Here is a 27,231-nt window from a genome sequence, read left to right as displayed (position 1 = left end):
CAGTTTCAGTTTCTCTGAACATTGTTTTCTTTCCCACCTTGTGCAATGATCCACATGTAAACTGCCTCAAAAAGAATCATCAAAGCAGCTACTACTTGAATTTCTACTGTTCTATCAGAGAAAGATTACTGCATCTATATATATATATATATCAGCTCCAGGCTGTGCATGTAAAAATGTTTGAAATCAACAATTATATGCTAATTTTGGGGTTTTATTGGGAGAGTAGTGGGCTTTGCCCCCTTCCCGCTGGTTGGAGTCGTAGTTTCTGAGTCTTTTTTTCCTTTGGTCTTTTGTTTCCCACCTCTCTTGGTATAAGTCGGTCTGGCTTAATGCGTTATGTAACAAATATTTTTTTATTCTAATATATTGACGTGTAATTTTTTTTTGTGCGTTTGAGAAAAAAAAGTTCAGACTTGAAGCTGGCGATGCCTTTTCTGAAGTCGTCTCCAAGCTAAGGTAATCAGTCTGGTGTGGTGACTGGTGTTGCGTAGCTGAGTTAGGTAGCATCATAGAAAAGTACACTGAACTGATTAACCAACAAACAGCGAGTTCACCTACCAAACCAAACCAAACCAATTCAGATATTCAGAGAAGCTGGCAAAAATGGACCGACCTTACATGAACGTCCAGCAAGCAGGCAAAAACAATCTCACCTTCTTTTCTTTTTTAAAAAAAAGAAATCAAAGGCTTTCCATGCATGGATGAATCAATTAGAAAGGCAACAAGTGATGAACACTACCAAAGAAAGCTTCAGCATACATCAGCATTCAGAAAATTCAGAGAAGGAGGGTTTTGCTAGAGTTGGAGCAGGAGCTCCAAGAGATCCTCCTCCAACCCACTCTCACCTACTGCATATTCATTACCCCTGTCTTATTCAATATCACTCAAAACTAATCAAGAAAGCTAATTAAGTATTTCTGTCTTAATCATTTCACTCAAAACTGAACCACTTGGTAGTTGGTACTCCCATTTGTCACTTGCATACAAGAAGCCCAAACAGTGGCATTTTTCCTGGGCTGTTCTTGGTTTGGGGTCCAGTGGAAGAGGTGTCACTGGATCAATCACCCACCAGGGCCCATCTGAAGGCCCAATCTCTCATGGCCCTAGTAGTTTCCCGTGGATCGGGCCAAGATTCCAGTTTGAAGTGGACCAGATAAGGCCTCCAAATGACATGGGCTTCATATCGGCCCATTTACTCTTATGGTCGGTATCTGTTCAATATGTGGGCCACACCAGAAAGAGGTCTAAAAGGCTCTTAGTATGTGGGCCAACCCATTTACGTGATTGTCTAGGCCCAACCAAGTTCTTGCTGCTTTTTCCTTCTTTATTTCTTTGATTCTCTCTCTATGCTCTTCTTTCATAAAGAGCTGCCCCTTTTATTTAAAGCACTGCAGTAGAAACAAAATACCGTGCAGTTAAACTTAAACTAGAAATTATGATACCTTCTAAACTTACACGGTACACAAATGATCTCTTCAGAGGAGAGGAAAAAAAATTAAAAGATACGCAAAACGATATTAGTCATTACGTATGATTAATATAGTATTAATTATTTTAAACTTTAAAAATAAATTAATAGGATCATTTAAAATATATTTTTCTGTTTTTAAAACACACATGGTTTATAATTAAGGATCAAAATATAGTGTTACATTCTTCAGAGACCAAAGGAATTTGTGTGCAGATCTGTAGAAGTTCATACGTACTAGAGATAAACCAAAGGAATGACAAATTACAGCAAAAATAATCTCTCTTTAATTTTCCAGGCCAAAAATCTCTCTAGCTAATTTGTGAAAAATACGACAGCGAATGCGATGCATCGAAATATCAACGGAGGAGTGTGTCTTCAGCCTTCACGGTGGTCTGGGCTTTTCAATTGCGATGTATCTGATTTTATATATGTCGGGTTGTGCAAAATTTCAATTATTTCATCGGTGAAAGCTAGACTGAATAACAAGCTAGCTTAGCATATGGTTGGTGGCCAGGAGCTTTTCTTCAGTAGTAGTACGTACGTGCTCAAGGTTCTTCGTTGACAGGAGAAAAGATTTTTCTAAATGGAGATCGACGCTGCAAGAAAAAGTGACATCCGACCTGTTATTCTTGATTAATCACCCATTAGATCGCATCGTCGATTCTTCTTTAGTTTATTTAACACGTAGTGCAGTGATGATCATGATAAATTTGGCACATAATTAAGTATGTATTATGTCAAATCATAGCTGAATGCATGTATATAGCTGATGGGGCAGTTCAGAAATGGTATTGCTGAAGCTACCAACTTAGTGCAATTCCAGAGAGGTAACTTGTTGTCATGCACACAAAGAGTCACATCTGAATGGTTAATTATGTTTTCTATCGGTATCAAAGAGAGAGATGGTAGTTTTTGAAGTTCACTTTTTATTTTTCTTATATATCCCTATAGATAATAACCATGGCAAACTCATGAGAGAGTACCGTTTCCTTTCAAATCTAATAACTATTTTCTAGGTAAAATCTGTTGAAGTATGTAGGTTGTTGGATCAAAATCACCTCACATCCTACCTTTTCTATAGTCATCGGTCCTACTCGAAGTCGAAGTCTGATGACCATTAGCTGGCCTCACTTATTGGTCATCGATATTTATCATATTTCACTATCGTTTTAATTACTCCCACCGTTCTATAATATAAGTTGTTTTGAGTTTTTTCTAGTCAAACTTATTTAAGAGTTTACTAAATTTATTAAAAGAATAACAATATTTACAACACCAAATTAGTTTCATTAAATATGATATTGTATATATTTGATGATATGTTTGTTTTGTGTTGAAAATATTGTTATATTCTTTTAAACTTGATCAAATTTTAAAAGTTTGAAAAAAAATATAAGCAACTTATAATATGAAATGGAGGGAGTAGCGGGAGTCATGACGTCGTGTATATATAAGTAGGACGATTATGTTAGCTAGTCCTATATTACTTTTTCAGATAATAAGATTAATCCTTTAATTTATCCACAGGAAGCAATTGCACCTGAATTCAGGCTGTAATTAACAAGATCGGTCACTCATTCAGTAATGCCAGATCATGTTTAAAATGTGGAGCTGAAACAGCAAGCAACTTATAATCTGTACCATTTTCGCAACGAAAAAGAAGGAAGAACCACCATTATATTGTTGATATATTGGGGAATTTGGTGGCTAGTGCTTTGTCAACAGGTCGAATCTGATGGCCAATTAGGTGAAAGGCAGCGTGTTCGGGCTTCCACATCCAAAGGATTTCAAAATTCAACCGATTTTTAAATTTCCAATCAAATAATTAATGTGGTACCTAGCTAGAAATGAAAGAATCAAATGAAATCTTTACCAAAATAAAACATGAATAGCACACATTTTACTCCTTGAATAAATTCACCCATATATATGGTCAGAAGCACAATTTATTTTTGCCCAATTGGCACACTCAGCATCAAAAGGTAAAAAATGAAACTGAAAATAAAAATAAACAAAAGTTGTTGTAGTAGTAGTAGTACATTGAATCATGCACAAACATATAAGGAAAAATAAATCAAATGAGCCTCATGCATGCATGGCAACAGGGCAGTAGTGTTTGTATATATGAGAATCACAAACTTCACGCGAATTTAATTTGAGTTAATTAGTTGATCCTGGAGCAGTTGAGCCTGATCTCCCCCTCGCCGCCGGTGAGCACGTCGAGCTTGCTGACCTTGACCAGCGCGGCGGCGAAGCGGGCGAGCCAGGCTGCGGGGTCGCCGGCGGCGTAGAGCCTGACGAGCGCCGCCGTCTCCGGCGTGTCGAGGAGGGCCACGTCGGAGGCGAACGTGACGTTCCCGGCGAGCACGTTCCTGTAGTACTGGTTGTCCATCTTGAACGGCGTCACGTCGTCGAGCTGCACCATCGTCGCGTCCTGCTGCGCCGCCGTCTCCGGCGGGCACTTGCTCTTCATGTCCGCCGCGTACGCCGCCGGCATCGACGGGTCCGTGCCGTACGTGCCGTAGTACTTGTACAGCCGGTTTGTGAACGATGAGCAGTGAGACGTGCCGATAGAGTGCGCCCCCGACAGCGTCACCATCTCCTCCGCCGTAAAACCTAAGTAATCGTATATCATTAATATGGTATTAGAGGATATTTCTTTGTTGGTTGTATGTCATCTAAATAGTTACTAAATTTTTTAAAAAATTGACAAGATAATTTAATATAAAATATAGATATCTAAAATATATCACTCTATAAACATAAAAGTCAAATTCGACTCTACGAGTTACAACCAAAAGAACAAATTAAATTGAAAATAATTATTGAACATTTGCAGTTATATTTAATACAACTTGTAAAAGTTAAATTTTAACTTGTATGTTTATAGAGTGATATATATTATATTAATCTATCTTGTTAATTTTTTTCATACTTTTATAACTATTTAAGTGGCAATCATAAACGTTGGGATATCCTCTCGAGGGATAAAAACACTTTCCGTATATCAGAGCTAAACAACTCTCACTATCTTGCATTCATAACTCGCTCTATGATGATTTATGGGACATCGGTATGAGGGAGAGCATTAACAAGACTTTAGATAAACTGGCAAGTGCATATGATGACCCCATGAAATTGTTACCGATGATATGCGTATCTATGTAGTACAAGTATATAATATGTACCTTTAGCGGTGAAGTTTTTGAGGAGGTCTTTGGCACCGAACTCCGGGTGAGGGACGTTGGAGAGGACCTCATCCTCCTTAGAGACGAAGCCATCACGACGACCTGTTGGGATCTCGAAGTCGAGCCCACCAGCAAGGTAGGCGCTATCACGAGCCACGAGAGAGAGGATGTCGGCGCAAGAGACGGTGTGTGGACACTCCTTCTCGAGGAGGTCCTTGGCATCATCGACGACGTCAAACCCATCCAAGCTAGGGTTGTTCGCCTTGTTGTCCCTCTCCGCCTTGTTCCCTGGTGTCGACTCCAGCAACACCGATGCGTCACATCCCTAGAGAGTCATATATAGCTGCCTAGTTAGAACACATGGCACGATATGGTGCGTCAACATAAGCTAAGTACACGTGGCACGACATGGTGCGTCCACGTAAGCACAAAGCTGCCTAGTGAGCACACGTGGCACGGACACGATGCATCCACGTAAGCGGGGTGCTATACTTACGCGGACGAAGCAGTCGTGGAAGAAGAGGCGGATGAGGTCGGCCGGCGTGCCGGGCGCCTTCTCGAACGCCTTGGTCACCGTGTCCCGGACGATCGCCTCCGCCTTGGGGCACGATTCGGCGTAGAACCCGACGGACAACCCGCCGGCCGCCTCCACCTTCATCTCCGGCGCCGACGACATCATCATCAGCATCCCTAATAGTGCCGCAGCGGCCATCGGCACATGCAGAGACGACGGCGCCGGCGACGAGACTGCCATTGCTTATCTTATCGTCGCCGTGCAGAGATCGAGATCGAAGGAACTCTCTCAGCTACCTGCTAGCTAAGCTGTCTAGTGAAATGGCTGTGAGATGTTGGAAAGGACAAGAGGTATATATATAGACAAATGGTTAGCTTGCATTTGATAGTTCATGGTGCCATGGCGATGGAGCGCCATTGATTGGTAGAAAGGTAGCTGCCACGTGAACAATTCGTTTCCTTGTGCGAGATCGATCGCTATATCGGTTGTTGGAGAAAGGACCAATGCATATGTGCATGGATGGTCCACACACGCCGGATGGTGTGCTGGGCATATCTGCGAAACAAAGCTGCCATCCAGAGCTAGCTAGCTGAACTCTCAAGCTATTAATTGATTTTAATTGTAGGTAACTTGTTCTGAATTCTGAAACTAATTTATTGTTTCAAAGGGATCTCGACAACTGTATTCTATGAATATTAATTCTCTCTCAAGAAAAACAGCTCTAGAGGAGAGGACACTCTATGGTACAATTAGCTTTCTATGTGTTCTTTTTTCCATTCTAAATAGTTGAATGAATGAATAGCTGAACGATCTATGATAAAATTTGAGAGTACAGACGAATTAATTAAATATTATATTTTTGAAAGATGGATTTAAAATAATTTTAAAATAAATTCATATATATATATAAAGTTTTTACGAAATCTGCACCGTATAGGAGTTCGGAATGTATACCGCTGAATTAAATAGTTCAATTCCTTTTTTTTCTTTAAAAAAGAACACGCTAGCTTATCATGGTTTAGGCTCTCTTAATTTGCCACAACTCCAGATCTAAATGCACATTCGATTTGAAGTTTGTATATTAAACTATAATGATTTAAAATTTTATATTTCATTTAAGATAGAAGGGGAAAAAAAAATCCAAATAGCCCTTAATTATAAGTCAGCTGTTTTTCTACTCTTCTCACTTTCGTACATATAAAGGCCCTCTACAAGTTCAGTTTCTCTTTTTAATTTTCCCTCTTCTGCTAGTTTTCATTGATTTATCACCGTTGGTTCAACTCCTCGACTCCTCATGCCGCCTAGCTTCCAACATAGCGAGATGAGGTATCCCCATGCCGTATCAACAAGGGAGAATACCTCTTGTCAACTAGGGATATCACACTGAGTTGTAGATGTTCCGAATAGCCGTGTTGTGTTTTCTGTTGAGGTTTATTGTCGCCGTCGCTGCGCTCGTGGAAGGTAGAAGGAACCCCACCCTTATCAAGATGACATGGCCAGGGCAACTCCATTTCTCCATGTTGGATGCCCACATGGCACAAGAACCTGAGCAAACAATGATGAATTGTGGAAAATTAGCAACATGCAGAACTTTGGAAGAGAAATCTAATTTGCAGAGGGTCTTTTGTATCAGAGTGGGTTGCAGGGGGAGTGTAAAAAAATAGTGACTTATAAGGGGGTTATTTGAATTTTCCCAAAAAAATAAAGAAAACAATGTTCCATCCAGAACGTAATCGCATATTCATATATATCCATGAATTTTGAAGTTGTAATACACCGGTCCAAAAAATTTTTAGATTCGGAGCCGTGTCAAACATAACATTAATTTCTGAAGTTCAACTTCTAAATCTGGCAATTATTGAAAAGTAATTTTTCATCAAGACATAATTGAGCAGATAACTAAAAGGTAGAATATTTTGAAAAAGTAGAATCTATGAACTAGCGCAGTACAGAAGAATGTCAGGGTGACAATGGATGTAGTGCAAGGTGTCACCAACTTGTCGATCGATAGAGCCCAACCCCTCTGCGAGAATTGCCCCGGAAATATCTTGCTTTTCCTTTTCTTTTTTTCGTTTTCGTAACAAGCAGAGCCAGCACAGCATGCACTTGCTTTTACTTAAATCAAATTGACTCCTTGATCAATCTATATATTTTCTGGCCTGCTGGTTGGTGCTCCATGTCCGTCATATCTTGCTTTATTTTATGCTTCCTTCTAAAGTGCAGGGACTGAGTTGAAAGGCATGTAGTATGCACGTAGCTTGCTTGTAGTAACCTGCATTGTTTTGTTTTTAAAAAAATAGAAATGTGACCCCCTTGGTCTTGGAATATTGTTAATGACTAACCTATTAAACATGAAACCTGTACGTTAATACCATACCGTCTGCATAAAACTATCTCGGCATATGTATTGATGTAGTACATACTCGTAGGCCATTTACGTGAATGGTTTACAGTTCACATGGAAGTATGTAACCATCGACACCATTGAAGAAACCATCGGCAATTGATTTTTTTTGTTCTCTACATGCCGCGTAGGCTATTTGGTTATTTCACAGCTGACCTTGGTTTGTATTAGTGACTTGTAGTCCGCTAACTAAAATGGTATAGGGACCTTAACAATTATTTATTTCTTTCTTTTTAATTATAAAATGTGGCTCTAATAAGCAATTAAGCATAGTATCTCAGTCACACAATCGAACATACATCATAGACTTGGATTGTATGCAATACTCAAGGAAACAGTGTTGTTCCCTGAAAAAAAGAAGGAACAGTATTGTTGACGAGATAGGTTGAACTTAATTGTAAGTACCATAAAACTTTATGAAGATCCATCCATGCACAAACATATTGTTGTGATCATCTCTAGTTGGCTTTGACTTCTAAGTCCGGATCGTTACGGTCTTATATATATGGACCGTTTATTACACATAGACACAGGCACACAATACACATAAAAGTCGTATTCATAGTTGTGAGATACTACAAATCATCCGATGATTTGGTTGCATTCTATAACTATGGTGTAAAAACATATATATACTCCTTATCTCAACATCAGCGTCTAATAATAATCCACTCCATTCCTCAACTACACCACGCTCAGATCCACATTGATCTTGTATTTGTACCCATCTACATCTCCTTTCTGGTACCGACATTGTCTCATATTTCTTGTCCATATACATGATTCGTGCCATCGAAACAGATGCAACCAAATATCCACACCTTTGTCATCCTAGTCACAAAAGCCTCGCCCATTTCCGCTTCCCTTTTCACGCTCTGACAGCACCAACTCAACCATCCATGACTTAAAATCCGATATACTTTTGGATTCCACTCGAATTGTTCTCCAGGATTTGTGCAAATTGTAAGGCTCCTCCTGTAGCTAGCCCTGTTAAGTGTGTCACCATCATTGGCATGCTCCATAAGCGGCAAATGCGTTCATCTGGTGATGTGTTCTTTTCATATGGAAGGAAAGCTTGGAACATAATAGAACCATACGAAAAGACGATAGATATCGAGCTCAAACAGAGGTGACACATTGGGTGTCAACGACACTAGTAGCTAGGGTTAACTTGCAACTTGAGGAAGCTAGCTAGCTAGAAAAAAAAGAGAGAAAAAATGTCTCTATATATCTAACCTTGTATGGCCGAGTTTAGTTCCAAAATTTTTCTTCAAACTTCCAACTTTTCCATCACATCAAAACTTTCTTACACACACAAACTTCTAACTTTTCCGTCACATCGTTCCAATTTCAACCAAACTTTCAATTTTGACGTGAACTAAACACACCTGCTGCTTGAAACGACATCTTTTTTATATTTGATATAACAATGAGTGCCCTTTTGTAAACTTGCTTTTCAGAAAGAAGAGGAGAAAATGACATCAAGTTAGATATGATGACATGGCAAGAAAACCGACGGTTCAGATCGACCCGCACCGCCATCTGACGGTCCACGATTAATTGAATCAGAGCTGATGATCACATGCACACCCAGGAGGTCAATACATTAAGCTGGTGAGTTCCTTTCCAGGAGGGATGCCGTCTGACCGAATTTTTCCATGCTTAATTGATCGATGCCACAAAATCAAGATCCACCATAATTAGGGAGATAGTATAAAGCTAAAATGCACCAATCATATATCACCAAACTGCAGTTGAGTGCATGCATGATCGATCGAGCTCGTCAGTTACACGCACAAGAAATGGGTCTCAGTTCATCATCATCTCCACAGGAGGTTCGGTCGATCGATCGATCAACCACGCACACGCGTTATCTTACATCGATCTCAGATCATCTATATATATGTAATAATCGTATGTTTTGTACTTTGGTCTCACATGATGTAACAGGACATGCTTGTAGCCCAGACAAACCATGAGAGGGCTCTCGTGGGTCTCAGACAGAAATAGAAGTGTGTGTATTTTTTAAAAAAAAATTAGAAAAAATGCCCATACGTTGCAGTGGGTGAAGGCTATTTTAATTTTATTATTTTTATTATTGTAATTCATCGTGGGAATTCGCTTGGGTTTTTTTCTTTTACAAAATCATGAATTGCAATTAGGAGTCTGATCATCTCAATTTAGCATGCGTTAGTATTAAATTGCATGCATGCTGGGTGTAATCTAATTTTAGGGATGCAAGTGGGTTTTTTAGCCCGCTTATCTCACTATTCTAGTTCATTTTTTCTTCTAAATTTTGTACCACCATGTGAGAAATAAACTAGCAAGCGGGTTTCTATGCGGGTAGTGGGACTACCCACTTGCATCCCTTTAATGGAACTAATAATAATATGTGCCATTGTATTTTAGCCACACAATATACATATTTGTGTTTTGAAACGCGCATTTTGCAGGCAAAGTACGGTTAGCACAATTTATTTACTTTCTATTTTACTCAAATAATGGCCATGCAAATCTTTGCTAATTAATCATGGATGAAGATTTAGAAATAGATTTTTTGACAGGAAACAGTAGTAGAGACTCCTACTGTGAAAATATATTAAAAATACAAGAGGTTATTTACAAAGGGAAACAAAAAATATTTACAAAAGATTTACAAAAATATTTTAAAATGATTTAGAAATAGATGCATGCTTCCTGATTTTTATTTTTTCAAGTTTTCATCCATTTTATGGTTTGTTTTGTTCCTTCATCTTTTCTATTGTTATATAAGAGCAGATAGTTGTCCTGCAAACTTGGTAGTACTAGTAATTACTATAACTTCTGTTGAAGTAAAGTCTGGGATTTCTTGTTATCTAAAAAAATTAACTCAAATATCCAGGATTCAAACTCCAGATATGTAAATGATATACCCTTCAGATTTACATCAGTTATGTCATTACAGTTCAAGATTATGGATGAGAGCCCAGCCAATTCACTGAACTTCCATAGCCCAGTACATAGCTAGCCCTTCCTGCCACGTTACAATTCATTCGGCCCAGATTGATTTACTCGTTGTTATGTGGGATTTATAGTCATAAGATGGGCCATGGTATCAAAAAAACCATTCTACCTTTACAATATAGCATTTTCCTCATTTCTGATGTGAACTAAAATCTTCTGTTTTTTTAGATAACAGTAAACTAAAATATTTTCTCCACTCTGATTTGAAACAATATAAGAAAATCTTCTCTTGTTTGAGTTAACAATAGAATCTTTTCTTAATCACAATTTGCCACACAAAACAACAACAAAAAAATTTCCACATGATGAAATTTGGGCGTGTAATATTACTAATTCTACATGTATAAACCAGCTGCAGATGAAATTATATATATACTATAATATAAGCTTAATTATTGATTGACAACTAGTAGTGGTTGTTGACCATGAAGCACTTCTCTCTGATCTCTCCCTCGTCACCCGTGAGCACGTCGATGTTGCCCATCTTCACCATGGCGGCGGCGAACTTGACCTGGAACACCTTCTCGACGGCGGAGTGGAGCTTGACGACGCCGGCGGTCCACGGGCTGTCGAGCAGCGCCTGGTCGGAGTTGAGCACCACCCTGTGCTTGAGCACGTTCTTGTAGTACTGGTTGTCAAAGCTCGCCGGCGTCACCGGGTCGAGCGGCACGGTGGTGGGGTCCATCTGGTCGTCGGTCGCTGGCGGGCACCGGCGCTTGAGCTCCGCCGCGTACGCCGGGTCGATGGCCGGGTCCGTCCTGCCGGCCTCGCCGCTGAAGTTGTAGAGGCGGGCGGTGAAGGAGGAGCAGTGGGAGCGGCCGATGGTGTGGGCGCCGGAGAGGGTGACCATGTCGTCGGCGGTGAGGCCCTTGCGCTCGAAGCTGGCGACGAGCTGGGCGAGGCTGAAGGTCGGGGCGGGGACGTTGTCGGCGAGCACCTCGTCGGAGACGGAGACGCGGCCGTCGCGGCGGCCGGAGGGGACCGGGTAGTCGACGGTGGCGCCGGCGAGGTGGGCGGAGTCGCGGGCGGCGAAGGCGAGGATGTCGGCGCAGGAGACGGTGCGCGGGCAGTGCGCCTCGACGATGGCCTTGGCGTCGTCCACCACCTCGAACCCTCGCATGCTAGGGTTGTTCGCCACCGAATCCTTCTCCGCCACGTGTCCCGGCGTCGAGTTTATCAGTATCGACCCGTCACACCCCTGAAATAATCAATTAAATTCAGCACAATTAGTTTAATTTCGTCCCTCTTTATAATATGAGTCGTTTTTAATTTTTTCCATAGTCAAAAATTAATTTTTAATTTAATCAAATTTACAGAAAAATATAATAAAACTTTCAACACGACACAATGATATTATCAAAAATGTATTCAACGTTACATATATAGTGAAACTAATTTGGTGCTGTAGATGTTGTTCTATTTTTCTATAAATTAGTTTGACTAAAACAGAGAAAGTATCATCTAATCATGACTAATTAGAGGCCTTAATTAATTACACGCCATTGACAGCTTCTTCAAGAATGGCACGTGATATATGTGTACTTACTCTGACGAAGCAGTCGTGGAAATGCATGCGGATGAGGCCGGCGGCGAGGCCGGGGTCACGGGCGACGGCGCGGCGGACGGCGTTGCGGACGATCTCCTCCGCCTGCGGGCAACTGTGCTCGTAGAACCCCACCTTCAGCTTCGTCGGCACCGGCGACGCCGCCGCCACGGCCACCATCGCCGCCGCCCATGCAAACACCATCCACGGCGACCTCATCATGATCAATCGATCGAAGCTAGCTAGCTTAGCTATTGATCACTATTTATCTCACTATCTAGCTAGCTAGCTCAATTAATTACTTCTCTCTTGAGGTTAATTAATTGAGAGATCGATGGATGGATTTAGATTGATTTTGAGATGGAAGACGATGATATGGAGTGGAGTGGTATATATAGGGAGGCTACCAAAAGATCGTAGCAGTTGGGAGTTGGCGCGTTTTGCATGCGTCCTCTTCATGTTTGCAATTAACCGAGTCAACAACACGACTAAATCTTTGTAGTAGCTAATGATCTCCATTAATTAGACAAGCTAACAAACTTGATTTGTTTGTTAAGAAAGCGTGTCAGACGCGTGCATGAACCTGTCCATGGACTTTGGGAGAAACTCCAAAGTTTCGCGAATCTCGAGGAGCGATGGACGGCTTGATCTTGATTGATGATCATATATTCATATTAGCTGAATGTCCGTGCTTTGCTATGGATAAAAGAAAATTTTAACATAATATTTTTTTCACATCTTTTTTTTTTCTATGGGAAATGTTCACCTTAATTCTATTTTATATGTGGCTATCCATTTAGATTTGTTTGCTTCTTAATATTAAAGAAGTTCAAAGAGTAATTTGTAAATTATATTAAAATAGGTGAGGTGGTAGATTCCAATAAATATTTCCATGCAGGTCTATGGATCAAGAAAATTTCCAACTTTGGGTCGGCTGCACTGAGAAAGTGAGAAAGGGATATGGGTATGAATGCAAATTGCATCGTGTCATATATTACTATATGCTTGGAATCGAAGGAAGAACTAGTAATAGATAGCTGTACATCAATTAGGCCGACAAAATAAGTACAAATAATATTGTAATTGTGTGTCACCATCACCTAATGTTGCTCAGACTTTGTAGTAACAGATCGATCGATCTACACACAATCATTTGCGTAAGAAGGAATTAGAAATGGGCAAAGATGTGTGTGTAGATTACTTGTAAAACATTCTTAACCCACTTAAAGACAGAAAGCTTTTGGTTGAGAGATCAATATAATAAAATTTGACAAGGTCGATGGGGTGACCGGGACAAAGTCGTGTGAGTTTGGAGGATGACGCATGATGTATATATACATATGTTTAGTAAGTGTACATTTCGTTTTCCTAAGTTTACCTTTTGTCCCTGAAGTTAATTACCTGGTCAAATGATATCTCATGATCATCTAGCTTAATTAGTCTACCAAGTAGCTGCAGATATATATGTAATAAATTAGATGCATGGGGATCATGGCGTCATGCATCCAAGAAAGTCTCCAAAGGCAACTAGAAAAGTATTTTAGTAGTGTGTATGCATGCTCTCTGCAATAGTTAGTTAGTTCACTAGGTGATATACGTACAGATTATTGTCGTTGCACAGTTTGATGAAGTTGGTGAATTAATTTGAGGCTCCCTTTTGACTATATCTTAGCACAAATATACAACTCCAAAAGTCAAATTTAAACAATACGTACTAGTAGAAATGGTCTGCCTCTAACTCTAAGGTTAGCAAACAACTTGTCCTATAACCTATGTATATCTTCCTTTCAAAACATAGATATAGGCAATGTATTTTGGGTGGTTACCAATTTACCATGCATGAACATGTCTTGCAAAAAGTTAGCTGCATTGCTGCAGGTATGAAAATACACCGATTTGCAAACATTAAATTTCTTATGTAATTAAGTATGGTAGAGAAAGAAATTAAATGTAAGGCGATAAGTGAATGCACAATTAATTTACAGGGACGCGTTTACTTTTGCAGCTGTTGCATCGATCATTCGCATAGAACTTTTTGGTGGGGTAGGTGTAGAAGTCAAAACATACACAATAAACTTTTTGGTGGAATACATGCTTACATGGTGTAGAGATGAATGTTTCTTGTTTGTGTTCTTTGTTTTTTTCCGTGTTGAACTTTCATCTCCATGTCTCGCATGGTCAAGTTGTCTTAATTCGATTTTCAGAGGCGCAAACAACTGATTAGTTAGCGTGTTGGGCCGGAGTAGCATTTAGAAGTCCATTAGACCTAGCTGATCAGAGTTTTGTTTTGAATGGGCTACAGAATTGAACGTGCCAGCCCGTACACGTGGATGGGCCACAATTTTGGCCTATACAAACGAGGCCCTAACGGGCTGATGTTTTTATTCGCTCGGCCCAACTAGGCCCAATTAGGTTGGATCTGCTCATACGCCGAATTTTTTGTATTTTTAGATTTTTTTTTTTTAATATTTACAGAAATATTATAGCGCCGAAAAAATTTGCAAAACTAGACCCTGCCGCCCTTCGCAAGGGCGGCAAGCCGACGTGGCACACGGCGCGCTGGACGGCGCGGGACGGCCGTCCTCCTGCCCCCTCCTGCCCTCTTGCCGCCCTGGCAAAGGGCGGCAGGACCCCCTTGCCGCCCTTACAGAAGGCGGCAGGCCTGGCCGCCTATAAAGCCCAGCCGGCTCCTTTGAGGAGCCCATTCCCTCCTAACCTCTCCACATCAAAAAAAAAAAAAAAGGAGAAGGGGAGGAGAAGAAAAGAAGAGGCGAAGCCCTGCCAGTTTCAAACTTCGATTTCAGGTAATATTCGTAGATTATATACGTGACTAAATATATGATAAATGCATTGTATGAAATAGAGTTTTACCTGTGGTACTATATAAATATATATTGTTAGATGTAGCCATGTAGGTAACTTAGTAGATCTGTAGTATTTGTAGTTATTAGGTTTGTAGTTTTAAATGTTGTTGAGTAACATTGCAATAGAATATATAAAAATTTAGGTACGTTGCAAAGAAGATATTACACTGTAGTCGTTTATTATGTAAAATAACGGCCTAGTAATTAACTTTGCAGATATGTCCAGTAAACTTATATTTCAACTATACCATGGTCAAGGAAACGTCCGTTATGGGCCAACTGGGGTAGATCTGTCAGAATTTATTGTAACAGCAAGGGGAATTGATAGGCCAGCCGAGAGGAGTGTACCTTCTATAAAAAAATGGTTGATGCGGGGCTTGGGAGTTGATCCACAGACTAGTGACATTACAATCTATGTTGTAGTAAGTCGGGCAACAGAGGGTTTTTATTGGGAACTAATGCCGGTTCAAAACTCTGGGATGTGGAGATGGTATGTGGAGAATGCATTGCAACGTGGGTGGCCTCTAGCTATGGTTCCGTATGTTCATCCGAAGGATCCAAGTGTACAGATGAACATGGATGATGGCGAGGGGCCAAGTGCAGAAGTGAATGAGATTGAAGTGGATCAGGTCAACGCACCAGAGGAAGATGGAGTAGCTCCAGTAGTAGCTCCAGTAGGCATGCAACCTGGTGGAGTGGCTGACGAGGGGGAGACTGTGGGTGCCATTGTGGACGAAATGGAAAAAGAGGATAGTGACAACGAGCGTGTCGAGGAAGATGATTCGTCAGATGATGACGAGAACAATATTAATCCAGCTGAATGGGCTAGTGATGATTTTTCTGGTTTGGTCATCTCTGAAGGGGAAAATGTGAGATGGGAGTACAAGGAAAACGAGATTATCGAGGGAGCGAGGTATGGTAATGGAGAAGACATGAAGGAGGCGGTGAAGCATTATGCAGTGTCACTTCATAGGGAGTTTTGGGTTGCCAAGTCTAACCGGACACAATATGAAGTTAGGTGTGTTAATGAAAAAGATGGGTGTCCGTGGAGAGTGCACGCCTATAAGGGGAAATGGAAGGACTACTGGACAGTGTCGGTCGTTACGAAACATACTTGTTATCTACCTGGTGTTCAAAAATACCACAGGAACATTACATGTGCATTTGTTGCATCTGAGATGTATGCGCATGTCGTGGACAATCTGGCATATGAACCGAAGTCAATAATCCGACATATCGAACAGACTTTCAAGTATACAATTAGCTATGCCAAGGCGTGGAGGGCCAAACAGAAAATAATAGAGATGAGATTTGGAACTTATGAAGCCTCATATGACAATTTGCCACGTCTGCTATCTGTTATCCAACAAAGAAACCCTGGGACCTCTTGTGCACTCAAGACATTCCCCTCAATTGAACATCCTGGCAAGACTGTGCTGCAAAGAGCGTTCTTAGCTCTACATGCATGCAAGATGGCATTCGTGCACTGTCGTCCAGTTCTTTGTATTGATGGCACATTTTTGACCGGGAAGTATCGGGGCCAGATACTAACGGCAATTGGGGTAGATGGGAACAATCAGGTATTGCCGTTGGCATTTGCTTTTGTCGAGAGCGAGAACACCGACAGCTGGTACTGGTTCCTCCATCTGGTTAAGACAGAAGTTGTTGGTATGAGGCCCAATGTGTGTCTAATACATGACAGGCACGCCGGTATGCTTCGAGCGATAGAAGAGTTAAAGTTTGGGACTATGGAAAGAGGATACCCTGGCCAGTGGGAAGATGTACAAAGCAGGTGGTGCATGCGTCATATGGGAGCTAATTTCTTCAAGCAATTTAAGAACAAGGAGTTGATGAACATGTTCAAGAGGCTATGCAATCAGAACCAGGAGAAAAAATTCAATGAGCTTTGGAAGAGATTAGATGAGTTGACAGGCAAATGTAGTGACCAGCGTGCAACAAGACCAGCGGCCGCTGTACCTGACCCTCCTCAAGCACTCGGAGCTCTCCCAACAGACAGTGTAACATTGGTTAGAAGAACTGGGGAGCAAATTCGAAAATTTTCTCAGTGGATTGAGAATGAGCCAAAAGAGAAATGGGCTAAGACTTATGACACAGGTGGTGCTAGATATGGTATAATGACAACAAATTTGGCCGAAGTTTACAACTGGGTGATGCGCGGTGTCCGTGGACTCCCACTAGTTGGTATACTGGATGACTACGGTTCCGATGGTGTTCGACATCTGTGTCGAGCCGCACGCACCTTACCGCGTGATGCGGCAGTTCGGCTTCCGTCAGTCCTTTCCAGTCCCGTTTCCGGCGGGCGTCACGGCTGCCGTTCACCGGTAAGCCGTTTTACTACGATTTAATATGTTGCATTAACATCGGGCTGTCCATAATAATTTGCTTTGTTTGTCGTTTGCCCTAATACAATACATTAATTTGCAGGTACTCGCGCAAGGGTCAGCACTCAGCTGGTCACTGGCCTGCCAAGTTGGGGCCTTTTCTCGACGACTGGTTGCTTGCTACCGAGGAGGTCGTGGACCACGCGGGAGAGCCACACACGGAGGAGGGGTATGAGGCGTACCTACGTTGGTATCAGCCACGCACCCGTACTAGAGTCACCTACGCTCCGACGGAGCAACAGGCCCACGCCGCGAGCGCCAGAGACCTCTACGCCAGGCACCGCGACCAGGACTTCGCTCGTGCGGTGAGTACCTTGCATCGCACCATCGTCTCATCATCCTTTCTGTTGGACAAAGGCTACGAATATTTACGTTGTAATTAACCGTGCAGGCCGTTGAGTGCAACAGGGTCGTCGTTGATGCTACAACGGCGATCCAACGGTTAGGCGCGGGGATTGAGGTGGGGGCAGACGAGCACCTGTCGACGTACACGCGGATACGGGACTCGATGCGCTCGGTTCTCCGTGCGCTGACCTGTCGTGCTGCCGACGTTGCTCAGGCAGACGCAGCACCACAGGTGCGTCCCCGACCGACTGCTCCTCGTCCAGCTGCGCACGTTCCTACGCCGACACCCCCTCCCTTCGGAGGTACGTATATTCAAGGTCTATTTGTACATCATCAATCAATTGATACTCAATTTATGTGTAAGCTTACAAGTGTCGCGTCGTCGATGTGTAGGCTTCGCTCAGCCTGGGACGACGCCGGGCGCCCACTCCTGGCAGGCTGCGGGGTCATCGTCACAGGCAGGTGTGTCGGCCTCGCTGTCTGCGCAGTTCTGGCAGGACGCCGGGACTTCGTCACAGCCGCCCGGCACGTCTTGGCAGGGTCCTACCGGGACTTCGTCCGAGCACGGGTGGGCTTCCGCCACGCACTTCGACATTAGTGACTTCGACTTCCCGGACATTATCGGTCCCTCACAGCTTGGAGGCGCACCGCCGGTGCACACGCAGGAGCAGTCGCCCTCCACCCCACTCCCAGACCCTCGCGCTACCCGTGCTGTCCCACCGGATCGCTTCACGTACTCCCAGGACCACGTGCGAGCACAGGCCCGGAGGACCAAGCGGGGTCGCGGCGCGAGTCACGGCCAGTAGAGCAGACATCTCTTTATTTTTCTTTACATTCTTGTACTATATGGTTGTAAACTGAATATGTTGTTGTTTATATTCGGGACTCGCATTCCTACACTTCGCTGTTACGTTTTCCAAAAACAGGAGTCCTTTCCAGCCGTTGTGCAGAGAGGAAGCTGCCGCCCTTGCAGAGGGCGGCAAGCCCTCGGCTCCCCGCGGCCCGTGCGCGCCGTCAAGACGCACACGGCGCCGTGTGCCACGTCGGCTTGCCGCCCTTGCGAAGGGCGGCAGGGTCTAGTTTTGCAAATTTTTTCGGCGCTATAATATTTCTGTAAATATTAAAAAAAAAAATCTAAAAACAAAAAAAACTCCTCATACGCCTTTGCACTAGGGCCTCCTAGCTGGGGGTTGCTAGTTGGCGCGCGCGCTGGCGCGCCAGCTGCTCCCGGCCCATCAGCCCTTTTTTTCTTTTTTTTCGTAATTATTTTTCGTTTTTCTTTTGCGATTTTTTTCACTTTTTTTCCTTTTTTTTCTGATTACTTTTTTTTAATCTTTAGCACACTTATTTTTTAAAAAAATGTTTTGAGTTGAAAGTTTTCAAATCTCGATTTGAAAATTTATAAATCTGATTTGAAAGTTTTTAAATCTGAGTTGAAAGTTTTCAAATCTCGAGTCGAAAGTTTTCGAACCCGAGTCGAAAGTTTTCGAATCGGAGTCGAAAGTTTTCAAATCTGGGATGAAAGTTTTTAAATCTGAGTCGAAAGTTTTCATATTTTTTTCAAATCTTAACTTAAAAATTTTCAAATCTGTACTTGAAAGTTTTCAAATCTCGAGTTGAAGTTTTCAAATCCGATTTGAAAGTTTTCAAATCTCGAGTTGAAAGTTTTTGAATCTCGAGTTGAAAGTTTTTGAATCTCGAGTTGAAATTTTTTAAATCTGAGTTGAAAGTTTTCAAATATGAGTTGAAAGTTTTCAAGTCGAAGTTGAAAGTTTTCAGTTGAAAGTTTTCAAGTCGAAGTTGAAAGTTTTCAAGTCGGAGTTAAAAGTATTCAAATCTGGGTTGAAAGTTTACACATGTATGGAAAAATTTGGAAAAAAGAAAAACTAACCGTGTCTTGCCGCCTATTAGGCCGTGTGGGCCGGCGCTTACGCGCCAATTAGGATTCCTGCTCCTAGCTAGCGCGTGCGCGCTACTGGCGCGCACCTCCCCCTCTTAAGGCCTTAACTACCTCTATTAGTTAACACTTGATACTAATGATAGTAATTAGGTAAGATTCTGAATATTTTTTTAGAGATTATTTTACTAACAGAATTAAAATTTTTTAAGTTAGATTAAAAAACTTTCGATTTAAGTTTCATGTTTTAAAGTCAAATTTTGAAAACTTTCAACTCAGATTTGAAAACTTTCAACTCGAGAATCGAGATTCAAAAACTTTCAAGTTCAGATTTGAAAATTTTGAAAACTTTCAACTTGAGATTTGAAAACTTTCAGCTCGAGATTTGAAAACTTTCAACTCGAGATTCGAAAACTTTCAAGTCTAGATTTGAAAATTATCAAAACTTTCAACTTGAGATTTGAAAATTTTTAACTCGAGATTTGAAAACTTTGTCCTAATTTAAAATTTTGAAGTTAAGATTTAAAAACTTTCAACACAAAACATTTGAAAAACACGTGTCGTTGGAAGATTAAAAAAGCGAAAAAAACACGGAAAAAAAGAAAGCAAAAAAATAAAATAAAAAGTAACCGAAAAAAGTGAAAAACAAAAAGGAAAAAATCACAGAAAAAAGAAAGTGAAAAAAAGAGAAAAAACAGCGCGAAAAAAAAGAAGATTCGCGCGCGCGTGTTGGGCCGTGTGGGCCAGAATGCGCGCCGGCAACGTGCGCGTGCAAGTTAGGATTCTCGCTTTGCACTCTTGGATGGGTAACACTACCACTAATGGGCAGTTGACTATCAGAGATGGATTTATTTTCAGTGAAAATATATAATTTTTTTAATAAATACGCTCTCTTAACTACTTGTATTCCATTTATGAACGGGAAGCATATAGCAAATATTTGCTCGAGGGATTAGAATTCAATTCCATTGAGTTTATTGTGCTAATTTTACATAGAAATTTTACGGTTTTCCAGAGGTACCAAAAGACCAATTTTTTTTAGCTTAATATCTAAGATACTGAGAGACATCAAATTTTACAGTAGAAATACCTTCATATCGCTCTTTACATAATGTTTTAAGGCAGCTCAAACAAAGGAATCCCGGGTAGTTCGATGGTTTGGCGCCAAACAGAGGCACACGAGGATTTGCTAGTCCAGTTTCTCACTGTCATTCATCATATCCCAATCTTCACAGTGACAAACTGACAATTATTAATTAGTTGGTACTACTTGTTAGCAAACATACAAAAAAGAAAAGCACACAGATGAGTTCTCTTATCAAGACAAAGAACAGCCATACACAGTGTAAAGCATCCTACATTATTCTGAAGAAAGTGAATCACTCAAGTACAGTCTAGAGAGAGATACACACATAAATACAGTTATGCAGATACACAAAAATGCATAAACTTGCATACATGTTCATGAATGATTGAGCTGATGAGATGAGCGTGCTATGTCGGGCCACAAGAATCCAAAGTGTCATTACATTATTTGGCACTCAATCGCATGCGCTCCTGCAGCGATTAGTGGCTACACCAACACAAGCATCCAAAGATGGCAACACTGCTGCTCTGACGATTCAGAAAGTTAACAGGAGGAGATTCCCCAGCCACCATCGCCAGCAACTTTTGTTTTGTTATCTGATCATCTTCTTCTAGCCCATCTCGTAGTAAAGCTACTGTCAGAGAAGCTTCGCATGCTGTCCTTTCACAAGAACAATAATCTAGTCAGAGTTTCAGAGGAACAATAATATAAGTCAGAGAGTTTGTTCCAATCAGAACACATGCATCGAGCTGATCGAGCTACCAATATTTTAAAACAGCAAGTGATGATCACTCTTGTGAATTTACTACCATATGGTCTCATGTTCTAAGTTGATCCAGCATTGATCAAGTTGGGGGGTGAAAAGATTCGCGTAGAAAAGGTTGGCGCCAATATACTGCAGAGTTGTGGTCGATCGGCCGGGTCGTCCTGCTTTGCTTCAGACTTCAGAGTTGAATTTTTTTTCCATTGGAGGCTACATGCGACTAAGTACACTACTAGTAGAGTAGTGGAGTAGTAGATTATTAATCTAATCGAGCTGGTCAATTGCATCCAGTGACACTAAAATTTTGTCTCTCTTCCTTGCTGCATGCAGATCCCGATGCATATGCCATTAACTTTCAGTGCAGACTGCAGACTGCAGTTTTTGTTACTGTTCAGTAGAAGTTTCCATAGCAATTAGTCATCCCCGTTCACAAATCTAACAATTTCTATTTATTTTTAGAAAAAATCAATACAGGAAAATTTCTTACTTAGACGTAAAAATATATTAACAAGGATTTCAAGGTTATTTAACCAAAATTTAGATTGACGAGAAAAAAAAATCTCAATGTCTCTGTTATGCGATAGGTAGGTGGGAGCCAAAGGATGGTAGAGATAAGATATAAAAAAAATAAATTAGAGGTGATCAATGAGATAAGTAGTACTCTATTTTTCTTAGATAAACTTTAAATGTTTAGAATGCTTATATACTTTTAGATAAATTTTAAACGTTTAGAATGCTTATATCTGTGGGGAGAGAGGGCGAGAGTTTAAGACAGATGGTTTTGTTCTCCATCCAACCTGTAGCCCAATGCTGTCCCTGCTTGCTCTGACTCTGAATGTATATGGACTGAACTGGAACTGCACTTGTATTTTAAGGCAGAAATGTTGAGCAGCTGGTGCCCATATTATTTGCACATGCACGCATGTTAGCCCTTTGGTTGATCCCATATGTGTAAAGGAGAACGAAATGTCGAAATGTAGAGAGAGAGAGAGAGAGAAGGAAACAAAACATGCAACACGTTGGTTTGTGTTACAACATGCCACATGTGCATCAAGATACCATGTGTCTCTTCCATTGGGCAGCAGCTGGACCAGTTCATCTTCCTCTTCTTCTACAGCCAACAAACATCTCAGTGATCGATCGAATTATATGAGCAAGAAATTTCAGCAATACACACTGTAACAGTAACTGAAAATCAATGAACTATCATGCAAGAAAATTCAGACCAAAGGTCATGAATAATGACCCTGTTCTCACTTTGCTGTAGCTGAATATTGAATATTTGAACTTGAAAGTGCATAATTGAAACTTCAGAATTAGAAGAAACAAAAAGACGAAGAAAAAGAAAAGTGAAAAGCTATCAACACCTGAACTGAACAAATGCCGATGTGATAATTCTACCCTCTCTTATGTTACAACTTACAACAATGTCATCAAGTACACATGATCATTGTGTGAAGCAGCATGAAATCGAAGGTGATGTTGAATTTTTCGATGAAATTTTGCTGATCATGTCATGTACAATAATCAATCAATCAAGCAGTATCGAAGTGCGTGCATGGTTGGATTGAATATCGATCGATTTTTTTTAAATATAATTAGTTCACTTTGTTGCAGTATTGCCGGATCTCGCCGGGTGGGCCGGTGAGCACGTCGAGGTTGCCCATCTTGACCATGGCGGCGGCGAACTTCTGCGACCACAGCTTCCGGCTGCCGGCGTACTGCGCCACCAGCGCCGCCGTGTCGGGGCGGTCGATCAGCGACTGGTCCGACGTGAACACCACCTCGTGCGTCAGCACGTTCTGGTAGTACTGGTTGTCCAGCTGCAGCGGCGTCTTGAAGTCGAGCTGCACGACGCGGTCGAGGCGCCCCGGCGCCGCGGCGCACTTGGCGCGCGAGCGGACGCCGAGCGTGGCGTTCATGGCGGGGTCGATCTGCGGGTAGAGGCGGGAGGAGAAGGAGGAGCAGTGGGAGCGGCCGATGGAGTGGGCGCCGGAGAGGGTGACCATGTCGTCGGCGGTGAGGTTCTTGGTGGCGAAGCGGGCGACGAGCTGGGTGAGGTTGAACGACCCGGGGGGCAGGTTGGCGAGCGCCTCGGACGCGCTCGAGACGCGGCCGTCGAGGCGGCCGGCGGGCATGGCAAACTTGATCCCGCCCATGATGCGCGACGCGTCGCGCGCCGCGAACGCGACGATGTCGGCGCAGGAGACCACGCCCGGGCAGCGCCGCTCCACGACGCGCTTGGCGCGGTCGATGACGCCGAAGCCGCGCAGGCTGGGGAAGTTGGGCGGCGCCATCTTCTCCACCGTGCCGTTGCTCGCCGGGTCGGCGTCGAGCAGCACCGACGCGTCGCACCCCTACGTACACATTCGCATTGCATCGAACACCTCTCGATCATCAGCTCAACCAAATTCGACCAAGTGAATTCAACCAAATTAACCGCAATGCGATATCAGTATCACTGACCCTGACGAAGCAGTCGTGGAAGAAGAGGCGGATGAGGCCGGGGCCATTGCCGGCGTCGTTGCGGACGGCGCCATGGACGATCGTCTGAATCAGGTCCTCAGCTCCGGGGCATGAGTTGTTGTAGTAGCCCACCTGCAGCCCCGCCGCCGTCGCCGCGTAACCAAAGAAGATCGCCGCAGCAGCGACGAGCACACTACACGATCGGCGGCGAGCACCGCCGTCTCTGCTACCGGCGGCCATCGAGCACACACACACACACAAACTATCTCTTCTAGATAGCTCAGCTAGACGAGGAGTCTAACTGATCAAGTGAAGGTGACTAGGAAGAAGAAGAGGGTGGCCATCCAATTTATATGTATCAGCTGCCATGATCGATCCAAGTGGGGATTAGTATAATCTGATAGTGATTCGTAGCTAGTGACGACCTGCACTGGGTGATTAAGCTAAGCTAAGCTAGGTAGCAGCTGCATGCAAGTGTTGATCGATGCTAACTGGGAACATGGCCAGTGTGTCATGAGGAGACAAGAACATGGGGTCACAAGTTGACCGGCCTGCCTCTCTTGAGCTAAGCTGATGAAGCTGATCACACTGACACTGTCTGTTCAAGTGTAGTGCATGGTTTAGGTGAGTAATTAATTGGCGACGATTAGTTTAGCAGCAGCTTGCTGCAGCTAGCGTGCATGTTAGTTATGGACTTATGGTAAATTGAGATCTTGTTAATTTGCAAGGCGCCACGGGTGCTGACCTGCAGCAGTGTTCGTCGTCGTCGTCGGCGGCGATGGGATGGATGGATCTGGACTGAACATGTCTGAACTTTCTTGCACATTTCGGATACCGGATGAACATATCATCTCTGAATTGCTGATGAAAGAAGACGCAGCATCTGATGAAAACGACGACGAGGATGCGGTCAGTCAATTTGGCAGGGCGTGTGTACAGATGAAGAGGTATCTAGCACGCTATGCAGTCACCATAAATTAATTGAAGAGTGATCTTGGATCGATTTCGTCAGTTTTTCAACTTCACTGTCATGGTGACTTAATTCAGATCCAATGTTAGCTTCTGGTCCAATTTATTATTATTGTTTATATATAAAAAAAAACCATGCCATTGCATGGCTGTGGCACGATCGATCGAGATGGATCCAGTAGTTTGACAGAAAGTGAAAAAATGTTTGGATTGAGTCTGATCAGATTGTGCTAGCTCTGCAATTCTGCAGTGAGCGATTGACCAATATTGCCGCAAGGCTTCAAGACGCTGTCCTGCGAATTGGGCGAAATTGAAGCCTAACGGGCTCGAGACAATACTTTTTGGCCCATCACAAACTTCGTTTATTTGAGGCCTTAACACGATAAAATCCTTTAGCCCACATAACCTTCCTTACTATGGGCCCAAAAATTGTCTAATCTGTTCGGCCCATAATATGAACGATCGGTAGCCCATAGTAGGAAAGATTGTGGGCTAAACATCTCTGAAATTTGGAGGAATACGTCTATATTCCTCCCTCAAGTAGTGCCCCTGGTTGAATCACATCCTTCAACCGTAAAACCGGGTATAACCCATCCCCTAACTCTTAAAACTGTTGCAAATTGACTCCCTAGGCGGTTTCGTCCTATGTGGTAGTTAACTCGTTGAGTCATCAAGTGGGACCTATTTGTCAGCGGCCTCCACCTCATCCCATCTTCTCCCTCATCTCTCGCGCCCTCTCCCCCTTTCATATCTTTATCAGCGTGGTGGCGATGGCGCTTGGCATACATGGGAGGAGCTTCTCGGCCGGCTGCATGCGGGGGAGGAGCGCAAGGAGCTCCTCGTTCACTGGCCGTCCGCGAGGAGGAGCTCGCCGGTCGGGCGCCGGGGGGGGGGGGGGGGGGGGGGGAGGGTGAGGAGCTTGCCGGCGGGGCGCGCGGGAGGAGCTCGCCGGCCGTCGTGCGCGGGGGAGGAGCTCGCCGGCCGGGTGCGCGCGGGGAGGATCCCGTCCGCCGAGCGCTCGCGGGAAGGACCTTGTCGGGTGGGCGTGTGCGGGGTAGGAGCTCGCTGAGTCGCTGGCTCGAGCGCGTAGAGGAGATGGGAGGGCGCCGGGGAGGAGAAGGCTATGGAGGACGAGTCGAAGGCCGCGCGAGCAAACCCCTCCACGTCGACGGCTGGCGGACCCCCATGCTCCGTCCCCCCGCCGCCACCTCCATCCATGGCGGAACTGGCCGGGCGGCGCTATCCACCTGAGAGTGAGAGAGAGAGAGAAGCTAGATAAGAGGGAGGAGAAAGGCTAACTGACCTGTGGGTCCGATATTTATTTTTATTTTTACTCACTGATATGTAGGTCCTATTTATGTTTGTTTTTATTTTAATGGCACGTAAGCACTACATTGATGTCACATGGAATGGAATGAAGACTAAGTCAATCTGACACGTAAGCACACGTACGTAGGACAAAACCGCCTCCAAAACCGTCCAGGGAATTGATTTGCAACGGTGTTAGGAATCAAGGGATAGGTTATAATTATACCCGGTTTAGCTGTTGAGGGATGCGATTCAGCTAGAGTCATGAGTTGAGAGTTGAGGGAGGCAAATAGACTTATTCCAAATTTGGAACACAAAGGCAGCCCGTCTATGTTCAATTTGAGGCCCAGATTTTGTGCTGGCATACTGAATTACTGATCAGTGTCTAGGTCACTTCAGAATTTCAATCCACGTAAGTACGAGTACTAGTTAAGGGTAGATGACTTATGAAAATCATTTCCTAAGTAGTACTCCGTACTGTATAGTACTGTACCAATCAAAGTGTGTTATGAATGGCTGACGAAAGTCTGATCTAAGGACGAGAATCGTGACGTATTCCGTATTCCCTCCGTTTTATAAAAAAACTAGGTGATTCTCCACGCTTTGCTGTAGAAATTTCTAAGTAACTTTTAATATTTTTTAATAATCAAGCTAAAAGTAAAAATTATATCCGTTATTAACAACAAATAACATTGGTTTGTCCAACTATGTTCAGAGAGATATTTAGTAGACTATATATGAGATTGTAGATGAAATTTGATATCATACACTTTGATTATATGGATGAATATATGTTAAGGATTATAAAACGATAGATATATACATGTTAAAAATATTGTGAAAATTAATGTGAAGGAAGATGATTGGATGTTGATTTGTACAATTCAATGAATTATAGATGATGTTGCATGCTTGCATAAGTTTTGCATGTAATTATTGCTAGTGGATGATGAGGTGGCATGTTTGCATATTGAGATTTATGGTTAGTGGGTTATAACTTTACA

The 27,231-nt window shown here is 42.8% G+C and overlaps 3 protein-coding genes across 3 annotated transcripts; all 3 read right to left on the bottom strand.

Moving 5' to 3' along the window:
- Nucleotides 1–3,352: 3,352 nt before the first annotated feature.
- Nucleotides 3,353–5,616, bottom strand: LOC4337732 (peroxidase 5). The gene is made up of 3 exons (XM_015782332.3): nucleotides 5,159–5,616; nucleotides 4,663–4,987; nucleotides 3,353–4,090 (listed from the first exon to the last, which is right to left on the bottom strand). The coding sequence occupies exons 1-3, from the start codon at nucleotides 5,414–5,416 to the stop codon at nucleotides 3,639–3,641; spliced, it is 1,035 nt and encodes a 344-aa protein (XP_015637818.1). The 5' UTR covers nucleotides 5,417–5,616; the 3' UTR covers nucleotides 3,353–3,638.
- Nucleotides 5,617–10,785: 5,169 nt separating this feature from the next.
- Nucleotides 10,786–12,484, bottom strand: LOC4337731 (peroxidase 5). The gene is made up of 2 exons (XM_015782492.3): nucleotides 12,130–12,484; nucleotides 10,786–11,781 (listed from the first exon to the last, which is right to left on the bottom strand). Exons 1-2 carry the CDS (start codon nucleotides 12,346–12,348, stop codon nucleotides 10,990–10,992), a joined length of 1,011 nt encoding a protein of 336 aa, XP_015637978.1. The 5' UTR covers nucleotides 12,349–12,484; the 3' UTR covers nucleotides 10,786–10,989.
- Nucleotides 12,485–22,703: 10,219 nt separating this feature from the next.
- On the bottom strand, nucleotides 22,704–24,299 carry LOC4337730 (peroxidase 5). Its single transcript, XM_015782640.3, has 2 exons — nucleotides 23,951–24,299; nucleotides 22,704–23,841 (listed from the first exon to the last, which is right to left on the bottom strand). Exons 1-2 carry the CDS (start codon nucleotides 24,188–24,190, stop codon nucleotides 23,083–23,085), a joined length of 999 nt encoding a protein of 332 aa, XP_015638126.1. The 5' UTR covers nucleotides 24,191–24,299; the 3' UTR covers nucleotides 22,704–23,082.
- Between the last annotated feature and the right edge of the window lie 2,932 nt (nucleotides 24,300–27,231).

This window comes from Oryza sativa, chromosome 5 (assembly GCF_034140825.1).
Source record: "Oryza sativa Japonica Group chromosome 5, ASM3414082v1".
In the NCBI taxonomy this organism is placed as follows: domain Eukaryota; kingdom Viridiplantae; phylum Streptophyta; class Magnoliopsida; order Poales; family Poaceae; genus Oryza; species Oryza sativa.
The sequence above is the reverse complement of the archived record's forward strand: the minus strand, read 5'-3'. Positions and strand labels throughout refer to the sequence as shown.

What these genes read in the sequence shown, in the direction of transcription:
- LOC4337732 (XM_015782332.3), bottom strand. Translation starts at nt 5,416, where the DNA reads ATGGCAGTCTCGTCGCCGGCGCCGTCGTCTCTGCATGTGCCGATGGCC. An exon ending in TCCACGACTGCTTCGTCCGC is followed by an intron (nt 4,988 to 5,158) that starts GTAAGTATAGCA and finishes ATGACTCTCTAG; the next exon opens with GGATGTGACGCATCGGTGTT. An exon ending in CAAAAACTTCACCGCTAAAG is followed by an intron (nt 4,091 to 4,662) that starts GTACATATTATA and finishes ACGATTACTTAG; the next exon opens with GTTTTACGGCGGAGGAGATG.
- LOC4337731 (XM_015782492.3), bottom strand. Translation starts at nt 12,348, where the DNA reads ATGATGAGGTCGCCGTGGATGGTGTTTGCATGGGCGGCGGCGATGGTG. An exon ending in TCCACGACTGCTTCGTCAGA is followed by an intron (nt 11,782 to 12,129) that starts GTAAGTACACAT and finishes TGATTATTTCAG; the next exon opens with GGGTGTGACGGGTCGATACT.
- LOC4337730 (XM_015782640.3), bottom strand. Translation starts at nt 24,190, where the DNA reads ATGGCCGCCGGTAGCAGAGACGGCGGTGCTCGCCGCCGATCGTGTAGT. An exon ending in TCCACGACTGCTTCGTCAGG is followed by an intron (nt 23,842 to 23,950) that starts GTCAGTGATACT and finishes ATGTGTACGTAG; the next exon opens with GGGTGCGACGCGTCGGTGCT.